At 40.3% G+C, this 24,648-nt stretch overlaps 2 protein-coding genes across 2 annotated transcripts in view; one reads left to right on the top strand and one right to left on the bottom strand.

Moving 5' to 3' along the window:
• The window catches only part of SYN2 (synapsin II), a 411,884-nt gene that overhangs the window by 255,391 nt on the left and 131,845 nt on the right, over positions 1-24,648 (top strand). Inside the window, exon 5 of the mRNA XM_077821776.1 lies at positions 1,113-1,202. Within this exon, the coding sequence (XP_077677902.1) occupies positions 1,113-1,202 (90 nt within the window). The remainder of the gene's footprint in view (positions 1-1,112; positions 1,203-24,648) is intronic.
• TIMP4 (TIMP metallopeptidase inhibitor 4) overlaps positions 9,176-24,648 on the bottom strand; it is a 51,368-nt gene continuing 35,895 nt past the window's right edge. Inside the window, exons 3-5 of the mRNA XM_077822438.1 lie at positions 10,619-10,733; positions 9,656-9,780; positions 9,176-9,373 (exon numbers count right to left, since the gene is read on the bottom strand). Coding sequence (XP_077678564.1) covers positions 9,176-9,373; positions 9,656-9,780; positions 10,619-10,733 — 438 coding nt within the window. The remainder of the gene's footprint in view (positions 9,374-9,655; positions 9,781-10,618; positions 10,734-24,648) is intronic.

Here is a 24,648-nt window from a genome sequence, read left to right as displayed (position 1 = left end):
AAGTGGCCAAACTGAGGGCTGCTGTGAATCTCTGAGGTGAGCAAATCCGCCAATAAGCGCAGGACCCACCAAGGCAGAGGAGGAACTTTGTCACAACTGCTTTAACAGAGAAGATATTTTATCAAACTACATTATGGTAGAGTTTTTTTGTTCTTCGCCTTTTTTTTTTTTTAACCAGCAAAGTGTGCTGTCTAAGGCTGGCATATTAACAATTAAATACATGATAGGCATCTACATGCTAAAAGCTTTGGAGGCTTGAAACCATAGTGGATCTTCTGACTGCCAAACTCTTCTTGCTCCCTAGAAACCTTACTTGCTTAGCTGTAATGTCAACTGATTTTGTTTTTTACTGTTATAATACAGCCCACAGATATTTCTGAGTAGTATATATTTAATATGGAATTCCTCTTCATTATCTGTCCTAAACTACTGAATAGTGTTTCTTTGCACTGTTAGTTACTGCAATCCACCCAAGAGGTGACTGCATTTCTGTTTTGGGTAAACTGTTGCATACAATACACATAACACATATTCTGTTAAATAATTGGGATCTTTCTAAACTAAAGGTATTGAAAGGATGGTCTTGTGGTTAAGACACAGGACGAGGAGCTAGGAAATTAAAATTTTATTCTTTGCTCTCCTACTGACTTGCTGTGTAATCTTGGGAAATCACTTAGTGCCTCTCTCTGTTTCCCCTTCCTGCAAAATGACCTATTAACTTCACAAAGGTTCTGGGAGGCTTAATAGATAATTGTGAAGTACTTCAAGATTTTGAGATGGAAGGTGCTACAGAAATGTAACATTTCTTATATAATTGTTATCACAGAATACACATAAGATATGTCAAGTATAAGATATCTAAAGACATTAGCCTAATGTATGTTATCTGTATATATGCAATGGAATGATTAGCTGTTACATATGCACTTCATTAGAATATAGAAAGAACCACAATCTGGCTGAATTTAAAGCAACATAACATACATATATGTGTTTGATCTTGAGTTTTTGTAATGTACAAATTAAGATGCAGAATGACAATTTGTAGGTTATATCAGCAGAATTTGGTTTTTGTCCTTCAGCATTGTTATTTTCTTTGTTTTCTTTTACAGTTTGCCCAGCTGGTGTCCATCTCCAAAACTCTGGGTGTGGAGAAGTTCCCTCTAATTGAACAAACATTCTACCCAAATCACAAGGAAATGGTAGGTGCAAACAGTAACATTAAAAGCCAATTACTGTATGGACAGAACTGGAGTTATAATCACCCATGATTCCTTCGTTCACTGTCTATTTTTTTTAATGTCCTTTTGGAAATTTCCAGTGGCATAATACTGGGCGACCTCTTGAAAGCATCTCTGTGGTAATCGAAAGATTACTGCCTTCAGCTTTGAGATAGACAAACTGGTTCTAACAAACAAAAGAATATAAATGCTAAAGTGCAGGGACTACTTCATGGAAGTGTTGCCAGTCTAGTCCTGTGTGATGCATCCCAGAATACTTATTATCTTTATTGGTGGTGAGTAGGGCTGTGTGAAATGTTTGCATGGAACGGCAAACCCATCTAAAATCAGGTTGTTTCAGTAACTCTTACCTTTATGCACCTGAGCTGATGCTGTTCACAATTCCCAGATTTTTTGCTCACTCAACAAATGCTCACACCTCACCCAGGGCCCCCACATACTATGTACCTTTTGATGCAATTCTCCAATGGTTCCACAAATCTGGGGTGTCTCAGAGGCCCCATGTGGCTGCTTCCTCAAGCGACGTCTTTGGGGAATCGCCAAGTAAAGGCTACTACTTCTATTAATCCATGAATTTCTGGGGGTTGAAGGTTCCTAGCCAGCCACACACATCACATGGCACTAGGTGCAGATAACAATCCTGTTCCTAATGCCAGTTTCCTATCTGTTAAACAAGCTGCTGAGGCCCCATAATCCCCAATTCAGTAGTCTCAATAGCTAAGCAACCACATTAAGGAGGACAAATGTCATAATCCCTAGTGCATGGTTGCTAGGTAATACTGGGAATTCCCTGGATAACTCATCAGGAATTTTGGGGTAGGTAGCTCTTCAGGCAGCTCAGTTCACAGTCAGCTGGCAGCAGGAGCAGGTGAGTTTCACTCCCTCCCTTTTATGGGGGAGGGGAGCAGATGCTTTCTGCCTCCATATGAAGACCCACATATGTGTTGGGATTCCCTCTGAGACCGCTTTCCATTCAGCTTCCCAAGAACTCAGTTCGACTCCCGCCTTTGTCACTCAGGTGTCTTTGTTTGGCATACAGCACTGCTACACTGAGTTGATTGATACAGGATACATCACAGCTTCAAAGTTGCACACAAAGCTTCTCCCTTTATGTACATTACACATCTCATTGCATTTACTATACATTGCATCACACGTTTTTGGATTAGCTTGGATGCTTTTCAGGAACCAATCCCTGTGCAGCATCCACTGTTCACGCACTGTCCTTGCTTCGCCTTCCTCTTTATCTCATCTCTACATGCCTAATTTCTTTCGTCCCTTGTATCTAGTTCATAGTAAATAGTTCCCTGTGTGTTCTCCCTCTTATCTTAGTTGGCTCAGACATTCTGTCTTCTTAGCCTGCTGACCTGTTTATTTGTCTTATTTAGCAGACATTCTGTTTTCAACCTGATGATTTATTCCTTTCCCTAATTCTCTCTCCCACAAAATCAGACCTCCCTCCATGTGTTAATTACTCATGTGAAGGTGGAGGCTTTACACAGCAGCTCATTTAATAAGACACTGAAGGAGTCAGGACTATCCATCCAGCATCCTGCAAACACCTGGGTAGGTTCAAAGGTGACACCTGGAGTTCTGTGGGTAGGCTGTGGGAAAACCTTGGTCCTTTCTGAAGACATCAAAAAGTAAACACGGAGGGAGGACCGAAGCGCTGAGAGTAAATAAAGGTGATGTTTTTCCGGAGATTCAGGTTTATGTAGAATATCCAACCTGCTAGCAAACTTGCAAGAGATGGTCCTCCGCCCATATTGAGAGCCTGCAGGATCCGCATGACTCTCACAGGCTTAGTGTCTTATCTTGCAGCCTTCTTTTAATTTTTCTTTTGTTATTGTTTCTAAATGTAGATTCTTCCATAGCTATATTTGTCTAGAGGAGAGGCATTCAACCCTGCAGAGCTGGAGAGCCATTCCCCTGGAACGAAGTAGCAATGAGCCACAAAGCAGTCTCAGCACAAAGCCCCAACTTTACCTTTCAGTATCTGTTGTGTAATGTTGCATCATCGTGACTCAAATGTACCATGTACTGCTGCGATGTCATGATTTGAACATTAGCAATCAGCAGTAAATTATAGGTCATTGAACCATGATTGCTGCCTGCGTAGCTCCATTTGACACTACATTACTCTGGATAAAATCCTGCCTGACCCTATTAAAATCAATGGCAAAATTCCCATTGACTTCAGTTGATTACAGTTTCATCCACAGTCCCCTGTCTCCCTCTCTAATCACTTCCTGGCTACTGGGCAGCATGAGACTATTCTACTCTGTCTTCTCAGCTTTTGCAAGGGAGGCAAAATCCCTGTTCCTTTTTATGGCTGCCTGGTGCAGAATCCTGGCTGTTATGAACTATTAGCTTAGCACTCCCATCCTTCCTCCTACCCCATGTGCAACTTCAAGTGAGAGGAGCTTAAAAAATAGCCACATATTTGATGTGAAAGGTGAACAGGAGCTCTCCAGGAAGAAAGTTACTGATCTAGAGCAGTGAATTTCAAGCAGTCCAAACCCCCAAGGATCTTTTGAGAATAGGGAGGACCTTCCCTGACATGAGTGTTGATGCATTTGGTAGCAAGGTCCAAAACTTCGTCATTTTTCCAATTTTTGAAAAGTGAAACATGAGAAATGAACAAGTGTCCTTTGTTTGGGGGATTAATTCATTATAGATAGAGAGTAAGAATCACACCTTTTCAAATCATAGAATATCTTTTCACCTGCTAGATACTGTACATTTTGTTAGGGTACTGGAGATGGCTAAGAACAAAACTGGTCAGTATTGACCTTCATGTGACTCATTTGTGCTCTTTTAATTATTTTGGTAGCCTATAAAAGCCTATTTTTGCCTGTACATCTGCAACTGGAAGTTACAAAAATCGAGAATAAAATATCCCATTGCTCAGTCTCAATAATTGGTTGAGGTTTCAGTTAATTTGCTTGTACCTCGCATATAATGCCCTGCAGAAAGACCAACATCTTCCCAAGTTCCACTGCTAGCTGCTGTCTTAAAGCATAGATTGAATTCAGATCCTGAAGTTGAAATGAAAACTTGGAAAGGTATTAATGTGTATTTATTTGTGAGGGCATAAAATATTGTTTGACAGATGATGGGATTGTTCTCAAATGCATCTTGCAATATGTTAGTTGTTTCTTGTCCTCTTACCTATTTGGATCCTATACAGCAATAGTTAGTGATTGAGCAAGGAGGTTATTATTTTGCCTTTTGTTAAACTTTTGATTGCAAAAGGCTTGAGTGAGTTTGTGGAGTGTTGACAAATTTCCTGTGTCATTAATATTATTTTGAAGTCAACTCTTCTTTGTCTCTGAATTGTATTGTCGTGTATATTTCAAATGTGCTACAGTGACTGAGGAAAGTTTGATGTAGATTTGTTTGTTTGTTTTTCCCTCTGGAGGAAGTTTTGGAAAGTCTGTGGCTCAGAAAAAATATGCTAGGTAGCTTTTATTGGAATTTCTGTGGAGAGATGTAAGATGATCCAGTGAGGGGAGTTTTCTCAGTAGATGAGCTGAAGCCATATCGGGGTAATAATGTTTATTTAAACATTATTAATATCCAGCTTGGTTTGAGATTGCTTTGACCTCTGTAGATAATTTCTGATTTTTAAAGAAGGTCTTTTTCTTCTCTTCCTGTACATCCTGGTCCCGTTTCTCCCCCAGGCATAAACTAGAACGTGTTTTCTACAATTTAAAACTGTATATCTTGGGATAAGAGGGTATTCCAAAGCTCTGAGAGTAGGAGATTTTGAACTCAGCAGGGTTGATGTACTGTTATGCTTCTATTTCTTTTGCTGCTTTCATACTCTAGTGATCATTTGTTCCTGGCTCTCTTGTACTGTTTTTCCAAAGGCAATAAAAGGTAAGTAAACAAAGATAGCATTCTCCGATGCAAGCTTGGGAGCTGCTTTAATGGAAAGCTTTTTGGAACAGGGACATTTCACTAAAAAAAAGTGATTGAAACCTTACAAAATGGTGCTTTTTGAACTCATCAGAGCTTGGATCACATGTTTGCAGCTTTCCTTTCAGGAATTAGTTTTCTTTTTTCACTAGATTTCTGCCTCCTTACATTCTCCCATGAAAAAAGTGCCCTGTTCAGGCTTATTTGTAGGACACATTGATAGCAATTAATCAGAATTATTTTAAGAACAGGAAGACAGTATTTAGCTATTCATAACTAAATGATTTCAGTAATAACCTTTGATTTTTTTCATTTTTTTTCACTTGCACAGCCTCCCTTCTCTCACGCTTTTCCAACTGTGAATATGCGTCAGATGAGTTACATTCAAATCAAGACCAAATGATATAGCAAGCTGCATTTCATCCTTGACCTTCAATGTAACACACACACAACAGAAGTTTTAGGAACTGGAAAGCGGACATTCTCTTTTAAAAATAGTTTGTTGGTTCTGATACATGAATGCTAATACAGTGAAAATCTTAATATGAAAATACACTTGGAAAGCTTTACCGTAGGTGATTTTTTTCCCCTACCATCCTTGTCAATACTGAATCTCAGTAAAATAAGTACTCATGTGTACCTTTTGATGCTCTGCCTCCCCACTTTATTGTTGTTAGAAAGACAGATTCTCTGTTCTCCACAATGGAAAATCTAGTCAGATTTAAGTTCAAACAGAAATCAGACTCAACAGACATTAGTTTTGAAACACCTTATATTGGATAGTTTATGGCAAATCAATTGTAAAATGTTTCATAGACTGAATATAGAAAACTGATATTTCATATAGTAAAATTCACACTTAAGAGTTTTGATTGAAATATAAATCATATATAAATATTTAAGAAAAAAGGTACACTATATGATGAAAGAAGGCAATGTGTGTTACGTTCATTGAGTTTAAGGCCTGCTTACTTTATAATTTTAAAATATAAACAGAAGTGCAGTAAACAAGTTACAAAGCAGAAAATATCCATTTACTACATAGTGCTGTTCAAAATACACCATTACAATCAAATGAATTTGAAAACAAATACCCAATGTACATGTACTGTAGACTAAATTAGCCATGTGTTTGATAGAAAATGTGTCTGATCATAAAGCTATTGCAGCTTCATCTGGGAATTGTTTTGGTATGATAGAAGGCAATAAGTTTAGCTAACTACATATACCTATAGAGTATATTCAAATATATGCACTGCACTAGCAGTTAATCACACTACCAAAAATTTTATCTACAGTTCATTTTTGTTTTTGGAAAAAGCGTAGCTTTCACAGCATATAATTTTTATAAATAATCATAATTAAAAATGTATGGATAAAATTAGTTTTTGCAAACTGCATTTTTAGAGCAGAATACTGGCTGGGTTTTATGTTTATCAGAAGAAATTAATGGTATTTTATTACATAAAACAGCAAAGTTGGTCTAATATAAAATAAAGGGTGAAATGTTGATTAAGTAGTATTGGTGACCTACTCTTCCAAGAAATAATGCTTTCTGTCCCCAGAGGCTTTATTGACTACTGTGTTCTGTTGGAACTGAAACGATACACTTTTCTTGAATTATTACAGCCCATTAATATTTAATTTTATATAGATTAAGGACAGAATGTTCTCTGTACTGCAATAACTACACAACACTACTTTCTATTTTATTGTAAAGCAACAAGTATAAGCAAATTCAGGTGCAAGGTAGAATCTCTGATCTTATCCCACCTTTTGCTCCTAAGAAAGTGCAGTGTCAATGGTACCGTCATGTAGGATCATTCATTTTTTGGATGTAAATCTCAGGTGCCGTGTGCTGTGCTAAATTAAGTTTTTCAGCCTTAGTGCTAAATATTCTTCTGTTTATGTGACTAAATAAGATGTTTGAGATTCTAACATAGGTATTTTTGTTTGGGGTTGGGTTGTTTTATTTATTTTTATGGTTTCATTTTTTTTACAGTCATCCCAAAAAGAGATGATTATTTTCATGCAAGTACCAGTATATGAGAACTAACAAGACAGATACCCCCCAACTTGACGTGTTGCATAAATATGTAAATACTTAGCCAGAAAATATTTAAATATATTATTTGTTATGCTATTACAGTAGCATCTTCAAACTTGTTATTGTCTATTGTGTAAACATGGATTTACACAATTGTAAAAACATATATTAATGCTGTAGGGGCATCAACAGAGACAATAAACTACAGAGTGTCATGAAAACACCTAGTTATACAAGTATGCATTGTTTGCCCAATGTAATAGACATGTGCACCTTCCATTGAGCTGAATGGAACTACTGATGAGCATAAACTTAAGCATGTGCATACATTTTTATAGGATTGCGGTCTTAGAGCTGCTTGGCAAACTAAGTGTAGACACTACTCAGAAAGTAGGATTCTTAACCCCATAAACTATAACAATTCCAAAGACCATTTACTCCATTACTGTATCATGATGTTTCATTCAGTACGTTCCAAAGTATTGAATCTATTCATATAAAATAATAAATGGCTCTATTCAAACCTGAACTATTTTTGATGTTCATAGTCATTAATCTAACTATTGTTCTCAGCTCTCATATGGCAGCTCCCTTTGCATTAATTCTACATGGTGAAATTCAAAAACACAATGAGGAGCAGAGTATTTTTGAGGTGGTTCTGACCTGGCCATATTTAGGAGATATTGGAAATGTCAGAACAGAGTCTTTATCTCATGAGGATTCCTACTCAGTTTCTCAAACCCAGAGGTTCAGATAGATATGGATAATTATTCTCAACTTTGGTGCCAAACTTTTGAAGTTTGCCATCCCTTATTAATTCGCCTCTTTAAACTTAAAAACGTATGGAAATTAATGCATGCTCAGTATTGTGTTTTCAAATCTTAAAATCTTGCCTTTTTTTCCCCTAACCTCCAAAAAGATAACACTTTTCTGGTACATTTTTGCAAGCTGCAAAATTCATTATCACAAAGTGCAAATGACTACCCAAAAAATGGTAAATTTTGTATTGAAATCTGAAGAATTAAAAATCGTCAAATTTTTTGGGATTTCTTAAAGTCACTCTCATGCTAAAAATGGGGCTTATAACAGTAGTGAAATATGAGAATAATGTGGTGTCACATGTACAGAGGCTTTTCCAGGTGCCATTGCTACACTGACAATGTTCATGCTTTACTTTTCCTGTCAATCTAACTAGTCTAAGGGTGCATATTGTCATTTTTTTTCTGTTGGTGTAATACCTAAACATTAGAACGCTTCTCTTTACAGATGTGCCAATCCATTGGATCAATGAATTGGATAGGCGTTTGTGATTATCAAAGATATATATTTAATCTAATTACAAACAAATGTTATAATACACGGGTAAGAAATAGGACATTTAAGTAACATACAAAAAAGAAAAGAACATAGAAGTTTTTAATCACAAAAATGTTTAACTTGTTTCAACAAATATGAAGAAAACATGAATCTTTGACTCTTTTTTACAGCACATTGTTATAATACTTTACATATACACTGTACAATATTTTTTTTTATCAGAAGGCTTCCGTACAGAAAAAAAAAAGTTGTATAAAACATTCTTCACGTATCAGAAAAACTGTTTTGGACTGAAACACAGCGTTTTCTTAATCTGCTAGGTAACTGGAGTAGGGGGCAAAAATCTGATCATTCTTTTGTTCGTCTACATTCATATTGGTAAAAAGGAAAGTTGTTATGCCTCTGAGAACACAGAGGACCATTCTCAACTAAAGCCCCTGTACACAAAGCAGAACTTTATAAGCTACCTCCAAGAGATTTGTTCCTCTTCTTGCCTGGGTGCCAATTCCACAGACTCTGTACTTTACATGTACAGCACAATTTGTTTTTGTTTCTAAGCAACAGATACATAAGATGTTGGCGGTTCAAAGCTGTGAGCATGCAACATTTGATGGAATTAGGCTCCCAGGCTTTTTAGGAAGTGATCAATTTAAGGTTCGCTGATGTCAGTAAACTCTTTCTCTGGGGGAGGGCCACCTCGGTACCAGCTGCAAGTGCCATCACTTCGCTTGATACAGGCATAATGCTTGGCCTGGTGCCCATATAGCTTCCTTTCTATCAGCCAGTCTGTCCAGAGACACTCGTTTGGTGTAGTGATTGAGCAGGGCACCATGTAGCAGGTAGTAATCTAAATGTGAAATATGAAGTTAGTTCAGTGTACTCATCAAAATTCCCATTAAAGTGACATTTCTCATTTGCTTCACACTTTTTCAGCATATGAAAGTTTACTCACAATGTCTGTACTGATTTTGAAATAAGTAGTTATGTGGAAATCAAATAATTTATAAAATGTATTCTGCATAAGACAATATTTTTGCAGTTCCCACCAAGAAAAAAATTTCTGTTTCCTCTAAGGATTGAACCTTGAACATATTTGACAGTCACTGTTACTGCTGATTTCTATACTTACTTTGCAGCCACAGCCCATTTGGTACCTCTGGTTAAGACTCTTCTTTTGAGACAAGGATAGATCATCCCATGGTTCAATGTAATTGCATAAATGGATGAGAACTTTACCATCATTTAATATTTGGCCTATATGGGGGGAAATAACAAAAATAAGGTGTGTGAACCAGAGTGTACTGTAAACCCTAGTCTACATTCTAAACTCTAAAGTTTGAAGCTAATAGCTCCAAATAAGTCAGATTTCACGTGTTTTCAGTAACTGTTGTTTAAATTGCAAGTACAACAGCTCAGCTTAACTATTGTGCTGTTACATGCAGATTGAAAAATGTTAATATTTCTTAAAAGATGCTGATGGTCTGCCAACAAGGGATATGAAAACAGTACTATGTGAGACTAGAATTCAAAATTATTTTACAAACATCTGGCAGTAATTAAGGACCCTATCCTGCAAACACATTTGGCATGTGAGTAATCCAGTTGAACTCAGTGGGACCACTCACGTGTGGAATTGTTTACAGGATTAGGGTTTAATTTAGTAATAGGACAAAATAATGGGCTGAGACCTGCTAGAGAAAGGCCAGCCTTTGTAACAGAAATTGCTATTTACATAATGATATTGACCTCCTTTGTTAAAGCACTGTGAGACCTGCTGAAAGATACTATATATAGAGCCTTGCACGGATACAAAACTTGTATCCCCATCCGATCCACAATCTGCAAAAATGGTCCATGGGTGTCTACATCTGCGAATATAAAGTGGATATCAGATTTGCAGGGCTCTAGATATATAAAACCAAGGTGATATTATCAGTATGTTACTCTGTAGATTTTCATGTTAGTATCACTATGTCCATAAATTACTAATTACAGCATTAATTCTATATTTGGTACAAAATCAACTAGATAAATAATTAAACATTCTTTTTGTTATAAGGATTTTATATGTTAAGATTTGTTTGTATTTTACCTGTGAGGAGATATTGCTTCTTGTTGTTAGCTTCTAGTTTCACTCCACAGAGAGATGAATCAAAAGGAGTATAGACATACTGAACATCTTTCACTTTTTCAAACCCCTTAAACATCTGAAATTTTTCCAAAAAAAAATAAAAAGAATGTGTTATTGCACCAAGAATTTTATTTGGAAACAAAAATATGACTTGAATAAGCCAAAACTTTAGAGTAGATGAACGATATTTGAACCTCAGCAGCTCCCATAGGCAGTGACTGAAACAATGGCTTGATGTCTCTCTTTGAAATAGGGATGAGCTCAAGCTGTGAAGTCTGAAGCTATATCAGAACTTCAAAACCTTACCTACCATTAAGGGTGTTCAAATCTGAGGTTTGGCACAATCTATAATTTAAAATGAAATGTACTCCATTGTTCTGAGATAAAAGGCAAGGGAATTTTGTCTGCATTTTATATAATTACAGATTTTAAAAGGTCCACTCTTCAGGAGGGTTTTCATAGACCATTCAGATTTTTAAAATGTAACAGACTCTTTACTGGCATCTTACATTTAAGGAGCAATGGAAGAATTCAGCCACACTGCAGATACCAAGCCATTTTAAAAAGCACATTACAGTGTTGACTCTCCAGAGACGCAAGTTGATCTAATTGTATTCATTTGGACAAATGTTGTCTTTGTTACAATAATGGGGTGTCCTGTAAGGAACATCGTGCAGTTAGCTTGAGAATCCCAGATTCTAATTTCTGTCCTTAGTAAAAGCTGTTAAAAACTGCAAAGGAGACTGTTGATACTCTTCTAGTAAAATGTTAGTGAACATGCTTCTCTATGTATGTCTTCACACAAGATAGATCCACTGGTGGTGCAGTGAAAGAACCTGTGCGGAATAAAGTATACTTTTGCACACAACTCCCTTATCTTCAGTGGATGCTGCTTGGACATATTCAGGGCCAGAACTTGGGCTGCTGTGATTTTGGTCTAAGAATAATTGGAGTTTTGCCTTCATAAGGAGTATGGGAACAGGTCCTTAGAGTTTACAGCCTACAGCACTCAACTGAAATGGGAAGTTTTAGTAACAAAGCCCAGGCAATACTAGATATGCAGCATGCTATCCAAATAGTACTTCCATACTCAGTTCTGAAATACATTTTTAACATAACATTTGCAAAACAAGTCTAATTATACCCAAGCATGAGAGGTGCTAATCAATTTCAGAATGCCTGTTATCACCTACAATATGATATAACTGAAACTATATCAGAGAGGAGGCCCCTTTTGTTTACATCATGCTGTGTGTTGACAGGTTCACAGCTTCCAAGTATAGTTGGCATTACTGGGAAAAAAAACGGTCATACTCAAATTCTTCTCAAGGGATTTAAATACTGTATGGGACTTGCAAATATATTGTAAATGTGTTGGTTTTCTAAAGCCTCTTGATTAAAGAATGAGAAAAAAGCCAAGAATTGACTGTTGCCATTGGATCTCTGATGTAAAACATCAGATGCCAATCTGAAATACTTTGTACAAGAACTAAACACCCAGGATAAAAAAGTGTTCTATCCTTAATGCAAAGAGCCACCAGTGCAAACAAAATAAGGATGCCCAAAATTATTAAATCACAACTTGGGTGTCATTCATTTATATTTATGTTAAACAAAATTAAGTCAAATTAGCTAAGCCTGCAAATCTTGTTCTGATATCCACGATCCTCTCTGCAAGGTGGCCATAGGAAGGAGCAGACCCATGTGCATGTTGCAAAGACACTGCTTCTAATGATAACATTGAGCCTGAAATTCAGAATGTTTAGTCCTTACAGCTCATGTTGAAGTCAATGGAAGCTGTAAGGGCTCAGCACCTCTGAAAATTAGGCCACTGATTCTAAAAGTAATACAACCATTGCATTGATTGGAGTGTATTCTCTGTATGTCTACACAGCAAAAACAAAAAGATCCCTGAGGCAATAAAGTCTGAGAGCCCAGGTCACCTGACTTGGGCTCGAGCTGAAGGGCTAAAAATATCACTGTAGACGTTTGGGCTCTGGTTGAGCCTGGGCTCCAAGACCCTCCCCCCTTGCCGAGTTTCAGAGGCATGGCTACAGTCCAAGGTTGAACTTTTGTCTCCGCAGCGTGAGCCTGAGTCAGTTGACCTAGGCTCTGAGACTCATTGCCATAGGATTTTTTTTTATTTGCTGTGTTGACATACCCTTATGACATGAGGTGCTTCCTTTCAGTGCTGAGCTAGCTTGAGTCCTGTCCATGCAAAAAAATACCTAACTCTAGTGTGGTGGTGCTTTTAATTCAAGATGGCTGGTCCATTATGGGGTATAGCCTACAGCAGAGGTGGGCAAACTATGGCCCGCAGGACTGTCCTCCCCGGCCCCTCCCCTGCCGTTTCACTTTTTTGCTTGCGCCCCCCACACCTCCTGGGCTTTCCAATAAGCTTGTCCTGCCGCTCTGAGCGGCATGGTAAGGGGGCAGTGGGAGGGGAGGTTGGATAAGGGGCGGGAGGTCCCGAGAGGGGCAGGGGGTGGTTGGATGGGGCGGAGATTCGGGGAAGGGCAGTCAGGAGACGGGGGGGGGGGAGGGGGAGTCCCAGGAGGGGGGAGCAGGGAGCGGGAGGATACGGGGGGGCAGTTAGGGATGGGGGTCCTGGGAGGGGGCAGTCAGGGAACAAGGAGTGGGGGGGGGCTTGGATGGGTCGGGGGACCTGTCAGGGGGCGGGGGTGTGGATAGGGGTCGGGGCAGTCTGGGGACAGGGAGCAGGGGGGGTTGGATAGGGGGTGGGGTCCCAGTGGGGCGGTTGGGGTGGGGAGTCCCGGGAGGGGGCAGTCGGGACAAGGAGCGGGGGGGTTGGATGGGTCGGGGGTTCTGAGGGGGGCAGTCAGGGGGAGGGGGCAGATAGTGGGCAGGGGCAGGCTGTTTGTGGAGGCACAGCCTTCCCTACCCTGCCCTCCACACCATTTCGTAACCCCGATGTAGCCCTCTGGCCAAAAAGTTTGTCCACCCCTGGCCTACAGCCTGAGTTAGCACAACTCGTCAGATACTAACATAATCAAACTATGCTGCTAATCCAATAATTTTTGCAACTCCAGCGTTATTTCATCGTGTGGCAGCTTTCATTTGAGTTAAGCTAACTCAAACACAGATAATTCAACTTAACTCGGCAGTGAAGACATTGCCACAGGGACTTATCTGGAGGTCTAGCCAATGATTTTTTCAAAATGATTTGGATTATGTTAAAGAAGTGGTTCAGATCTATCCCAGTAAATAACTTCCACTATAAGTGGTGCACTGGGGATTTTTAAAACATAAGAAAATGTGCCATGCCACACTATGCTGTGGACCAGTTAGATCTCTGGTTTCAGTTGGATCACTTCTAGATAGGAGACATCCAAGGAAGTCCTAAGGACTACAGACAGTGGTACTGGTGATTCAACAGGTGGAAGTCTTCTCTCTGTAGGCACGGACCAACCTGATATTAGAGAACACTGTCTTCAGGCAGATGTTGTCTCACTGAGATATATAACTGAGGCCATGGCCATTTGTAGTCATTTAAAGATCTCATGGTACTTTTCTTAAGAGTATGAGTGCTAACCTCCATGTCCTGATTACATTCCGTTGCTTTGTAATTACATTCTGTCTGCTATATTCTCCAGGCATTTTCAGTTGTATGAGGCTTTGTTCTTCCTTTCCTGAGCTGTTATGCAGGGTTGCTGTTCTTTGTTTAAACATTTGCTGTATTTTTCACTAAATGTGGCTGCATTTCTCTACCAGTATATCTACCAGTTTTTCACTTGTGCCCTAAATTCAGCCCTGGAATAGAACTGCATTCATGTGTACTAAAAATTAATTTTCTCTGTATATCAGTTTAGGTTTGTAAAGTGTTGTGGTTTCTTGTGGGATGGTATTGTTTATATGGGCCTCATTGTACCACTCTTATACTTATCAGTGTCCAGATACACAAGCAGGCCCTTTAAAGGTAGTAGAACTACTTACATTATGTACCTTGCTATGCAAGAGTGGGTGGCAAAATCAAGACTTACTATTATTTATATTATGAAAGCAAATATTATCTACTAATACATCACTTTCTACCCTTTAGTGTTAGTGCAATGCTCTAAATATTTTTCTAGTTCAAGAAAAGAATAGCAACTGGAAAAATTACTATCTTACCTAAATTTAAACACCTACCAGTAAATATAAAATAAGAGTACAAAGCATCAGTACTTCTTTGTACTGTGTAATGTAAACTGCTTGTGAGACTAGTAGTAAAACTGTGTTGCTGTTAGTTACAAAACATTTTTAATTGTGCTAATAGTTAATGCCCTAAATTGTGAACATTTTGACACTATTTCTTTAAATCTTCTAGACTTAGTCTTCTCTGCAATGGGAGGGAGCAATGCTTTCAATATAAAAATTAACACAACTAAAAACGGTTACTCACCTTCTCGTAACTGTTGTTCTTTGAGATGTGTTGCTCATATTCATTCTAATTAAGTGTGTGAGCACCGCATGCACAGTTGTCAGAAAGTTTTCCCTTAGCAGCTCCCGTCGGGTCAGCTGTGGAGCCCCCTGGAGTGGCGCTGTAATGGCGCTCAATATATGCCCCTGCCAACCCAGCCCCTTCTCAGTTCCTTCTTGCCAGCTACTCTGACAGAGGGGTAGGAGGATGGGTATTGGAATGGATAGGAGCAGCACATCTCGAAGAACAAGTTACGAGTCGGTGAGTAACTATTTCTTCTTCTTCGAGTGCTTGCTCATATCAATTCCAATTAGGTGACTCCCAAGACTTACCTAGAAGGTGGGGTCAGAGTTATGGAATCACCGCTCTGCCAAAAGCTGCATCATCTCTGGCATGCTGGATGATGGTGTAATGAGAGGTGAAGGTATGTACCAAGGATCAAGTTGCTGCCCTGCAGACTTCTTGGATCAGGATCTGGGCCAGGAATGCCGCTGATGAGGCCTGTTCCCTTGTGGAGTGTGCCATAAGTGCTGGGGCTGATATCTTGGCCAGCTTGTAGCACGTTTGGATGCAGGATGTGATCCAGGAAGAAATTCTTTGAGATGAGACCAGGAGTCCTTTCATCTGATCTCCTACTGCTACAAACAACTGGTTTGACTTCCTGAACGGCTTAGTGTGCTCTATGTGGAAGGCCAGTGCCTGCCTAACATCCAGATAGTGCATCCTCTGCTCGCAGCTACTGGCATGAGGCTTAGGATAAAAAACAGAAGGAATATGTCTTGGCTGGTATGGAAAGATGACCCCACCTTCAGAAGAAATGCTGGGTGAGGCCTAAATTGCACCTTATCCTTGTGGAAAACCATATAAGGTGAGTCAGAGGTGAGGACCTTTAAATCAGAAACCCTCCTTGCTGATGTAATGGCGACCAGGAAGGCTACCTTTCACGACAGCTAGAGGAGGGAGAAGTTGCCAGCCATTCAAATGGGGGCCCCATTAGCCTGGAGAGGACCAGGTTAAGGTTCCACGCAGGAACAGGCTGTCTAATCTTGGGGTGTAGTCATTCCAGCCCCTTGAGGAAACGTCTTACCATGGGGTTGGCGAATATGGAGCGTCCGGATACTCCCGGGAGGAAGGCCGAGATAGCAGCGAGGTGTACCTTGATGGATGATGCTGCCACACCTTGTTGTTTCAGGTGCAGAAGGTACTCTAGAATGAGTGGTATAGGCGCCTGGAGTGGAGGTGTATGTCACTGGGCACACCAGCAAGTGAACCTTTTGCACTTTGCTAGAGAAGTGGCCTTGGTGGATGGTTTCCTGCTGCCCAGTAGGACCTCTGTGCTCAGAACTGGTAACAGAAGTTCCGTGGGGTTTATCCATGAAGCTTCCAGGTTGTGAGGTGGAGGGACTTGAGGTCCAGGTGATGAAGGTGACCGTGATCCTGAGTGATCAGGTCGGGGTGGAGTGGTAGCGCAATCAGGGCATGCACTCCAGGAGTGTGGTGTACCAGTGTTGCTGGGGCCACCAGAATTACCTCTGCTCTGTCCATGAAGATCTTGAGAAGTACCACTTTCTGTTGCTCCGAGTGGCAAACAGATCGACCTGGGGAAACCCCCACCTTTGGAAGATGGAGTGTATGACATCCCGATGGATGGACCACTCGTGGTTGTGGAACGAGCTGCTGAGGCGGTCTGCTAGTTCGTTCTGAACTCCTGGGAGTTAGAATGTCTCCAGGTGAATGGAGTGGGCTGTGGAGAATTCCCATAGCCACAGGGCTTCTCAACATAGGGGGGAGGAATGGGCTTTCACCCTGCTTGTTGATGTAAAACATGGCAGTGATGATGTCCGTCATCACTGCCATGCACAGTCCTTGCACCAGGGTCTGAAAAGCCTGGCATTCTAGATGTACTGCTCTCAGCTCCTTGATATTGATATGAAGGGGGAGTTCGTCCTGTGACCATAGGTTCTGTGTTTGGAGATCTCCCAAATGCACACCCCAACCCAGAGCTGACGCATCCGTTACTAGGGAAAAGGAGGACTGGGGGCTGTTGTAGGTGATTCCTTTGCACACCATCTGAGGGTCAAGCCACCATTGGAGGGACTCAAGAATGTGTTCTGGGACCTTCACCACTGAGTTCAGGCTGTTGGGCCCCAGGCAGTAGGCAGATGCAAGCCACACTTGCAGGGGTCTGAGTCTCAGTCTGGCATGCTGGACCACATAAGTGCAGGCTGCCATCTGGCCAAGGAGACTCAGCCATCCCCTTGCAGTAGTGGTCAGGTACCTCCTGAGACCTTGAATAATATTTGACATGACCTGGAAATGGGTTTCCGGTAAAAACTCCCTTGCCTATACCAAGTCCAGCACCACTCCGATGAACTCTATTCTTTGGGTCAGTGATAAGATTGACTTGTTCATGTTGAGGAGGAGGCCCAATCTTTCGAAAGTGGACCTGAGATTCCACCTGCTCCCTGGTGCGCCCCCTGAGCAGCCAGTCGTCTAGGTATGGGTATACCTGCACTTGTCTCCTTCAGAGGAAGGCTGCTACAACCGACATGCATTTCGTGAACACATGGGGAGCTATTGATAGACCGAATGGGAGGACCGTGGATAATGTTTGTGGTCGACCACAACCCGTAAGAATCGTCTGTGAGCTGGCTGAATGGCTATGTGAAAGTACGCGCCTTTCATGTCGAGGGGGGTGTACCAGTCTCCTGGATCCAGGGCAGGGATAATTGTGCTCAGAGAGACCATGCGGAACTTTAACTTCACCATGAATTTGTTGAGTCCTCGCAGGTCTAAAATAGGTCTGAGACCCTCCCTTTGCCTTGGAGATTAGGAAATAATGGGTGTAGAAACCCTTGCCCCTTAGTTCCTGAGGAACCTTCTCCACCGCTCCTATGGCGAGGAGTGCCCGCACCTCCTGGATAAGGAGTTGCTTGTGAGAAGGGTCCCTGAAGGGGGACGGGGAAGGGGAGTGTGAGGGAAGGGAGGAGCTGAATTGGGGAGAATATCCCACTTCTACCATGCGAAGAACCCAGTGGTCCGATGTTATCAGGGACCAAGCGCGGCAGAAGTGGGATAGACGATTCATAAAAAGAAGGGTAAGGATCCAGTGTCGTGATGGGTGTGCCGCCCTCAGATGTCCCTTCAAAAGGCCTGCTTAGAGCCCAACGAAGGCAAGCGATCACAGTTCCAATGACCATCGCTGGCGGTAAGAAGGAACTGAGGAGGGGCCGGGTCGTCAGGGTCAGATATTCAGCGCCATGAAGGTGCCACTCCAGGGGGCTCCACAGCTGACCCAATGGGAACTTCTAAGGGAAAACTTTCTGACGACTGTGCACGCAGTGCGCAAACACCTAATTGGAATCAATATGAGCAATCACTCGAAGAAGGAATAATATTTTTGAGAGGAATAGCTTAAAGAAGTCTCTCCTATATGAAAAGTACTAAATAGGCCCCCTGGGTAACATAAAAGTAGGCGGAAGAAGAAGAGGAGCATTTTGCTTAGTTTGTACAGTTGCAGTCATATGTAAAATTTAATCACTAATGGGATCTATGAGAGTGATAAGTCTTGCATCCCATGGCTAAATTAAAGGGCTTGAATGGACTTCAGTGAAACTGATGCTATAAGTTCAGCTTTACTACCTTTCCCATAATAGACTGTGTGACTTCATAGCTTGTTAAAGCAACTGAGGAACAATTAAAAGAATGGAATAAGTTTAGCTTGATAGCACTCTAATAATAGCTGTATAGATAGTGCTTTGAAATTGTGGCTCAGACTGGAGCTTGGGCTCTGAAGTTCACCCCCACCTCTCTAGGCTTCAGAACCCCAGCCTTAGCTTCAACTTCAAAGAGCTGTCTTTACAACAATTTGAGAGAGCTTGCATCTGCACTCTCCAAAATGCAGTGTAGGTATACCCCGAAGGTGGGAGAGATTGTTTGGGAATGTCCAAAGGGATGTATCCTGGCCTAAATGCACAAAAATGTTCAGCAGAAAATTTAAAGATTGTGGTTAAGGAGTATTTCATAGATTTATAGGTTTTAAGGCAAGAAAGGGACCATTAAATCATCTAGTCTGACCTCCTGTGTAACGTAGGTTTGGTATTGTAAAATGAAGTCTGGTCTATTAGGCCTTGATCCTTCAAACACTTACGCACATGTTGAACTTTAATTACGTGAGATGTTCTAACGACTATGGAAAACTCTGTCCAAAATAGTCACGAGATCCTTAATTACCTGAGTGGCCAAGATCTTAAAATATGGTACTTCCTACAGCATAGTGTCTTCTAATGATGTGCTGTGGCATCAATACACTACAAAAGTGGTGGAAAGAGTGCCACATACTGAATCAATAACCCTACTTCCTCTGTAGCATCTTCCATCCAAATAGTAACCAGTTCTGAGTTTCCAAAGATGGTGAAAACTGATGAGATCGTAGTGCAAGGCAGTGTAGCTGCCAGTCATCAAATATATAGGAGATCCCAGAGAGATACATTGTCAGTGTGGAAGAAGAAGGTGAATTTTAGGAAAAATGTGAATATTTTCATTTTCTGACGTAACTTATTTGAACACTTTAAACATGCCATATGTTGGGAAAAGACAGGAAGTGCGGTCATCGAAAACTACTGCTTTGACAACCAGGTTCTTCTAATTAGGTCTCAGTTATTCAAGGGACTGAGATTTACAACCAAGGCCACTGTTTCACATGAATTACAGTTTAAATAGATCTGACTGACTAATTACGGTTCAGTTAAGTAGTGCTTATTGATGTAGCCAGTACCGGACCTGAGTCTTACCTTTACTAGACCTTTACGCAAATGAAGTACTACATTAATCCACAACTAGTCCTGTTGATTTTCTCGTGAGTAAAGGTGGCAGAATCTGCCCCCCTGCATTGTAATGACTTATAACAACAATCTATAACCCAGAATTCCCTGCACCCCCAGCTGCCCTTTTTCCCCCTCCCCCCCTTTTCTTTTCTTTCCACCCTATGACTGGAGTGGCGTTAATGGGCCACTTCACCTTGAATGGTCCCTTGAAATATCTGTTAACTATTTATGTTAAACAATCTATTCCATCTTGTATTTAGCTGTGACACTGGGTACATTTCCCAGACCTGAAGAACGGCTCTGTGTAAACTCAAAAGCTTGTTTCTCTCACCATCAGAAGCTTGTCCAATAAAAGATACTACCTCACCCACCTTGTCACTCTAATACTTTGAACACAATAAATTAGGTAACTTCTTATGAGACAAGTGCAAAGATGGTTTTATAACTATTTGTTAAAAAATAGCATATTGAATTTAATAGCTGTTCCATAAAAAGTGCAGTTCTGCTAAATCTCATGTTGGCTATTACACTTGGGAGTATAGGACTACATCACTTCAAACAAAAACTCTACTCACCCTTGCTTATAAATATTGTAATAAACGGCTTGGCTCTAACCCAGCTGAACAACAGATGTTCCAGGGTGGAAGCCTGAGACTCAGATCTTAGTTCAAGTCTAGCCAGAAAGTAGAAATTGTGAACTCTTTCCCTGCTGCATCAGCTTGTAGCACCATTAAAACATTTTATTAAAAAATAAACAGCAGTAGTGTGTTTATTCCTAACTGACTGTTTCCCCACTCAGGGCCTAGTTCAGAATCCACTGAAGTTAAATGAAAAACTTTTTTTGACTTCAGTGCTTTTGATTGAGTCCTCTAATTATTAAACATTTTTGGGAAATTAGAAAAGGCCCCAACAGTTCGAAATTTCAGAGTGCCACCAAAGAAGAACTGGACTGTAGATTGTAGATTGAGAAATAATGACAAAAGGTATAAAATAGAATTGGGCCCAAGCCAAAGAGGTTACTTGTGTGTGTATGACTATCAATTGCTTAAGTGTTTGCAGGGGAATGTGCTTTGTAAAATCAAAGTCCTTCTAGATGTAATAGGAATCTCTTACGTACGTATGTGAATAAAGAAATATTTAAAAATCAGCTAATATCCTTTTGAGAAGATGGCAAGCATGGTGGTGATGGTGGTTGTTTTAAAGAGAGAATTTGACCTTAAAAATCAATACACAAGCTACTATATAAAGTCTTAACAAGAAGATTTCTTAAGTAGCCACAGTTGGTTTCTTCTCTGAGGATTTTGAGATACACTTGTCTACCATAGATGCTTGTACTCAAAACCTGGAACTTCTTAAATGAACCCAGAAATATAGAGAAAAACATATTTTGACTGTGTCATAAATTACATCACTTTGGCACTTCAGTCATAAATTCTAAAATAATTAAGAACTTTTTTCAAAAATACATGTCACTCTTTATTCATAATGACTAGAGCTGGATGAACCATAGGTAGTGAGCAATTTATTTATCTTATCTAGCCCTTTCTGCTAGTGAATAATTTGATTGACCTCAAATTATTTAAAAGATATTTCTTGCAAACATATGTCAGTTCACAAACAGTCCACTAAGGGTATTTCATATTAATAATTTGAAATTGGAGCTATGTTTATTAAACACATACTGTAGATCACATTTCTGTTTTCTTAATGGAGGTGAGTAATTTAGAATCAAGTTTCTGCTGCAAATACTTGTAAACATGAATACATAATTTGCATTCAGTTTTGAACAGTTCTGGTAGCAAATTTGTTTGTAAGCACAGTGGTTTGCAGTTGTGGTCAATAGAGCAGTTACTAGTGGGACACAGAGAATTGTGTGGTTCCATTGTTTTAGCTTCTCCTCCTTGTTTACAGCTAATGCTGAGCAGAGGTTAGAATTTCTATTGCACAGGAAATTCTGACATTTCAACATTTGTTTTTATCCTGAAAAGGGACAGAAAGTTGAAACTTCAAAATTTTTCACAGAATGGAATTCCCCCCCCCCCCCCCCTGCAAATCAGTTCATAGATGTGAAACATTTTGTTTTAACATTTTTATAAAAATAAAGCATTTCAGCATTCCTGATATTGAAATATTTCTTTTCAGTTTGTTGAAATGCTTCATTCTGAATCATTTCAATGTAAAACTGAATGTCCCTATGGTGCATTGCCTTATGGGAGCTGTAGTTCCAGCCCCTATATTCTCCTGTGTGCCAGTCTATATCTCACATAATGCATGCAGAGTCTGCACCATCCAGCTCAATCAGAAGAAATCACAATATTGCGTTAGGGGAGATGATGTTCTCCAGGGGAACCTGATCCCTAGGAAAGAATGGGGGTTGGAACTACAAGTCCTATAAGCAGGGCTGGCTCTAGGTTTTTTGCCACCCAAAGTTCTGAGAGCCGGAATGCCACCAGAGGGGAAAAAAGAAAAAAAAAAAGATGATGACCAGAATGCCACCCCTGGTCATGTGCCGCCCCAAGCACATGCTTGGTTTGCTAGTGCCTAGAGCCAGTCCTGCCTATAAGGCAATGTGCCATAGGAAAATGTGTGCAGTATTGTTGTAGCTGTGTTGGTCCCAGGATATTAGAGAGACAGGGTGGGTAAGGTAATATCTTTTATAGGACCAACTTCTGCTGGCTAAGATGAGCCTGGAAGCTTAAATTCAAAATTTTGCTAGACACTAAAAATCATAGACTGAACAGACACACTGGATTTATGGTTTATTACAACAATCTATAACCCATTAACAAATCCCCCCTTTTTTCTTTTTTCCCCTCCATCCCTTCCTTTCCCGTCTATGACTGGAGGGTTGTTACCAGGCTACTTCACCTTGAACTGGGCCTTGAAATATGTTTACTACTTATGCTAAACAATCTGTTCCACCTTGTATTTAGCTGTGACACTGTGGATACAGCTACACAAGTCTAAAACCCTGAGGCATGGCCACAGCTGGCTCGGGTTAGCTAACTCAGTCTTGTTGGGCTCAGGCTCCGGGGCTAAAAATTGCTGTGTACACTTTCAGGCTGGGTCTGAAGCCTGAGCAACAGGACCTTCCTCCGCTTGCAGGGTCCCAGAACATCTGCACAGCAATTTTTCAGCCCCAGAGCCCAGGTCCTGTGAGCTTGAATCAATTGACCTGGGCCAGCTGTGAGTTTTTCATTCCTGTGTAGACATACTCTCTGAATATGTTTCCCAGATTTGAAGAAGAGCTCTATGTAAGCTCAAAAGCTTGTGTCTCTCACCAACAGAAGTTGATGCAATAAAAGATATTACCTCACACACCTTGAATCCCTCGTAGGAAAATGCAGTTTAATGTTTTGTTGAACTGATTCAAAGCAATATATGTTAGGTCAGTTCAAAAAACAAAATATTCCAATTCAGGTCGAAAAGATCCAAATTGCAATATTTCATTTTGATTTTAAATCAATACTTTTTTAAATTAAAATTTTCCTATGGAAAATTTAAGTTTTCTGGAAACTATCAGAAACTGTCAGAAAATCATTCCAGTGGAATATTTCCAACCAGATTTATTTCCAGCTGTAAATTGTATTAAAAGAAGCTTAAAACACTTTCATAGTGCTGCTTTTCCTTGAGGCAATTGCCACTGGGATGTCATTTGATCACCAATTAAGTGTCCATGAGACAGTCTTTGTGTCAGGATGTATACAAAAGTTTGAGACCCTTACATTAGAAAATTCATAGGTGTGAATAAAAAAGTGCAAATGCAGTAGACGTAAATTTGTTCACAAAGCTAGATGAATGTTCATTAATAATTTTTTGCAGTATTCATGCAGCAATGATGATAATACTTCTAATCTTTTACATTTGTAGATTGTTTGTGAAGTAAGCACAAATAGTACAAAGTTTTCCTTTAAAGGCAAAATGTTATGGAACAGATCCATTTCACTTTCAACATAAAAATCAGTTCTAAAAGGGAAATTTATGGAAAGGTTTTAATCAGTCTTAGTATTGAGAGAGGTATGGTACAATATATGGGGGCAGAAATGTTTTAACGCTCCATTCTGTAACTTGAACACAATGCCAAATAAATGTGACAATACATAAGACTATGTGAAAGAGAAATACATCCATTAAATCTCATTTTCAAGTAGCACTTATCCGTTGTAGTGTCTTTAAAGCTGAAAAATGGGAATTTAAAAATAAATGGTACTGTAGGACTATTATGTGATGATCAATAAGGTGGCCTTCTCTACGTCCAACCCTTCCACCATGTACTGGGACTGTGGAAACAGGATAAATAGGGGATTGCCTTACAGGGCGATTTATGATTTCTGCTCTCCAGGCCACTACAGTAGACATGAAGGCCTAAAGGATTTACTCTGAAATGCCCTGGCTAACGGGATTCTGGTTAGGTGGACCAGGATCACTAGCCTGGGCAATTGGGCAACTGGTCTAAGAGAAGGACATTCCAAAAATAAACTTGCAGCCAGTAAGTCTTTCAGTTGTCTCGGTTTACCTTGTGTCACTGGGCACCTCTGCTGCTACCCAGTGTACTTCACTGCCTGGCCAGTTTGGATGGTCTTACGATCACAAACACACACCAGATTATCTTTCACCAAGGTGTGTATTTATTCTTTGCTTACATAATAACAGTGTACTGCAGGCTTACAGCAAAGGGATGCCCCTCCCAGCCTTCACTGCTCAGCCCAGGCTCATCCTCTGAGCTTTCCTTCTGAGGCCCCCTG

This window comes from Eretmochelys imbricata, chromosome 7, assembly GCF_965152235.1.
Source record: "Eretmochelys imbricata isolate rEreImb1 chromosome 7, rEreImb1.hap1, whole genome shotgun sequence".
NCBI lineage: Eukaryota > Metazoa > Chordata > Testudines > Cheloniidae > Eretmochelys > Eretmochelys imbricata.
Note: the sequence above shows the minus strand (reverse complement) of the source record. Positions and strands in the feature narration are given on the sequence as shown.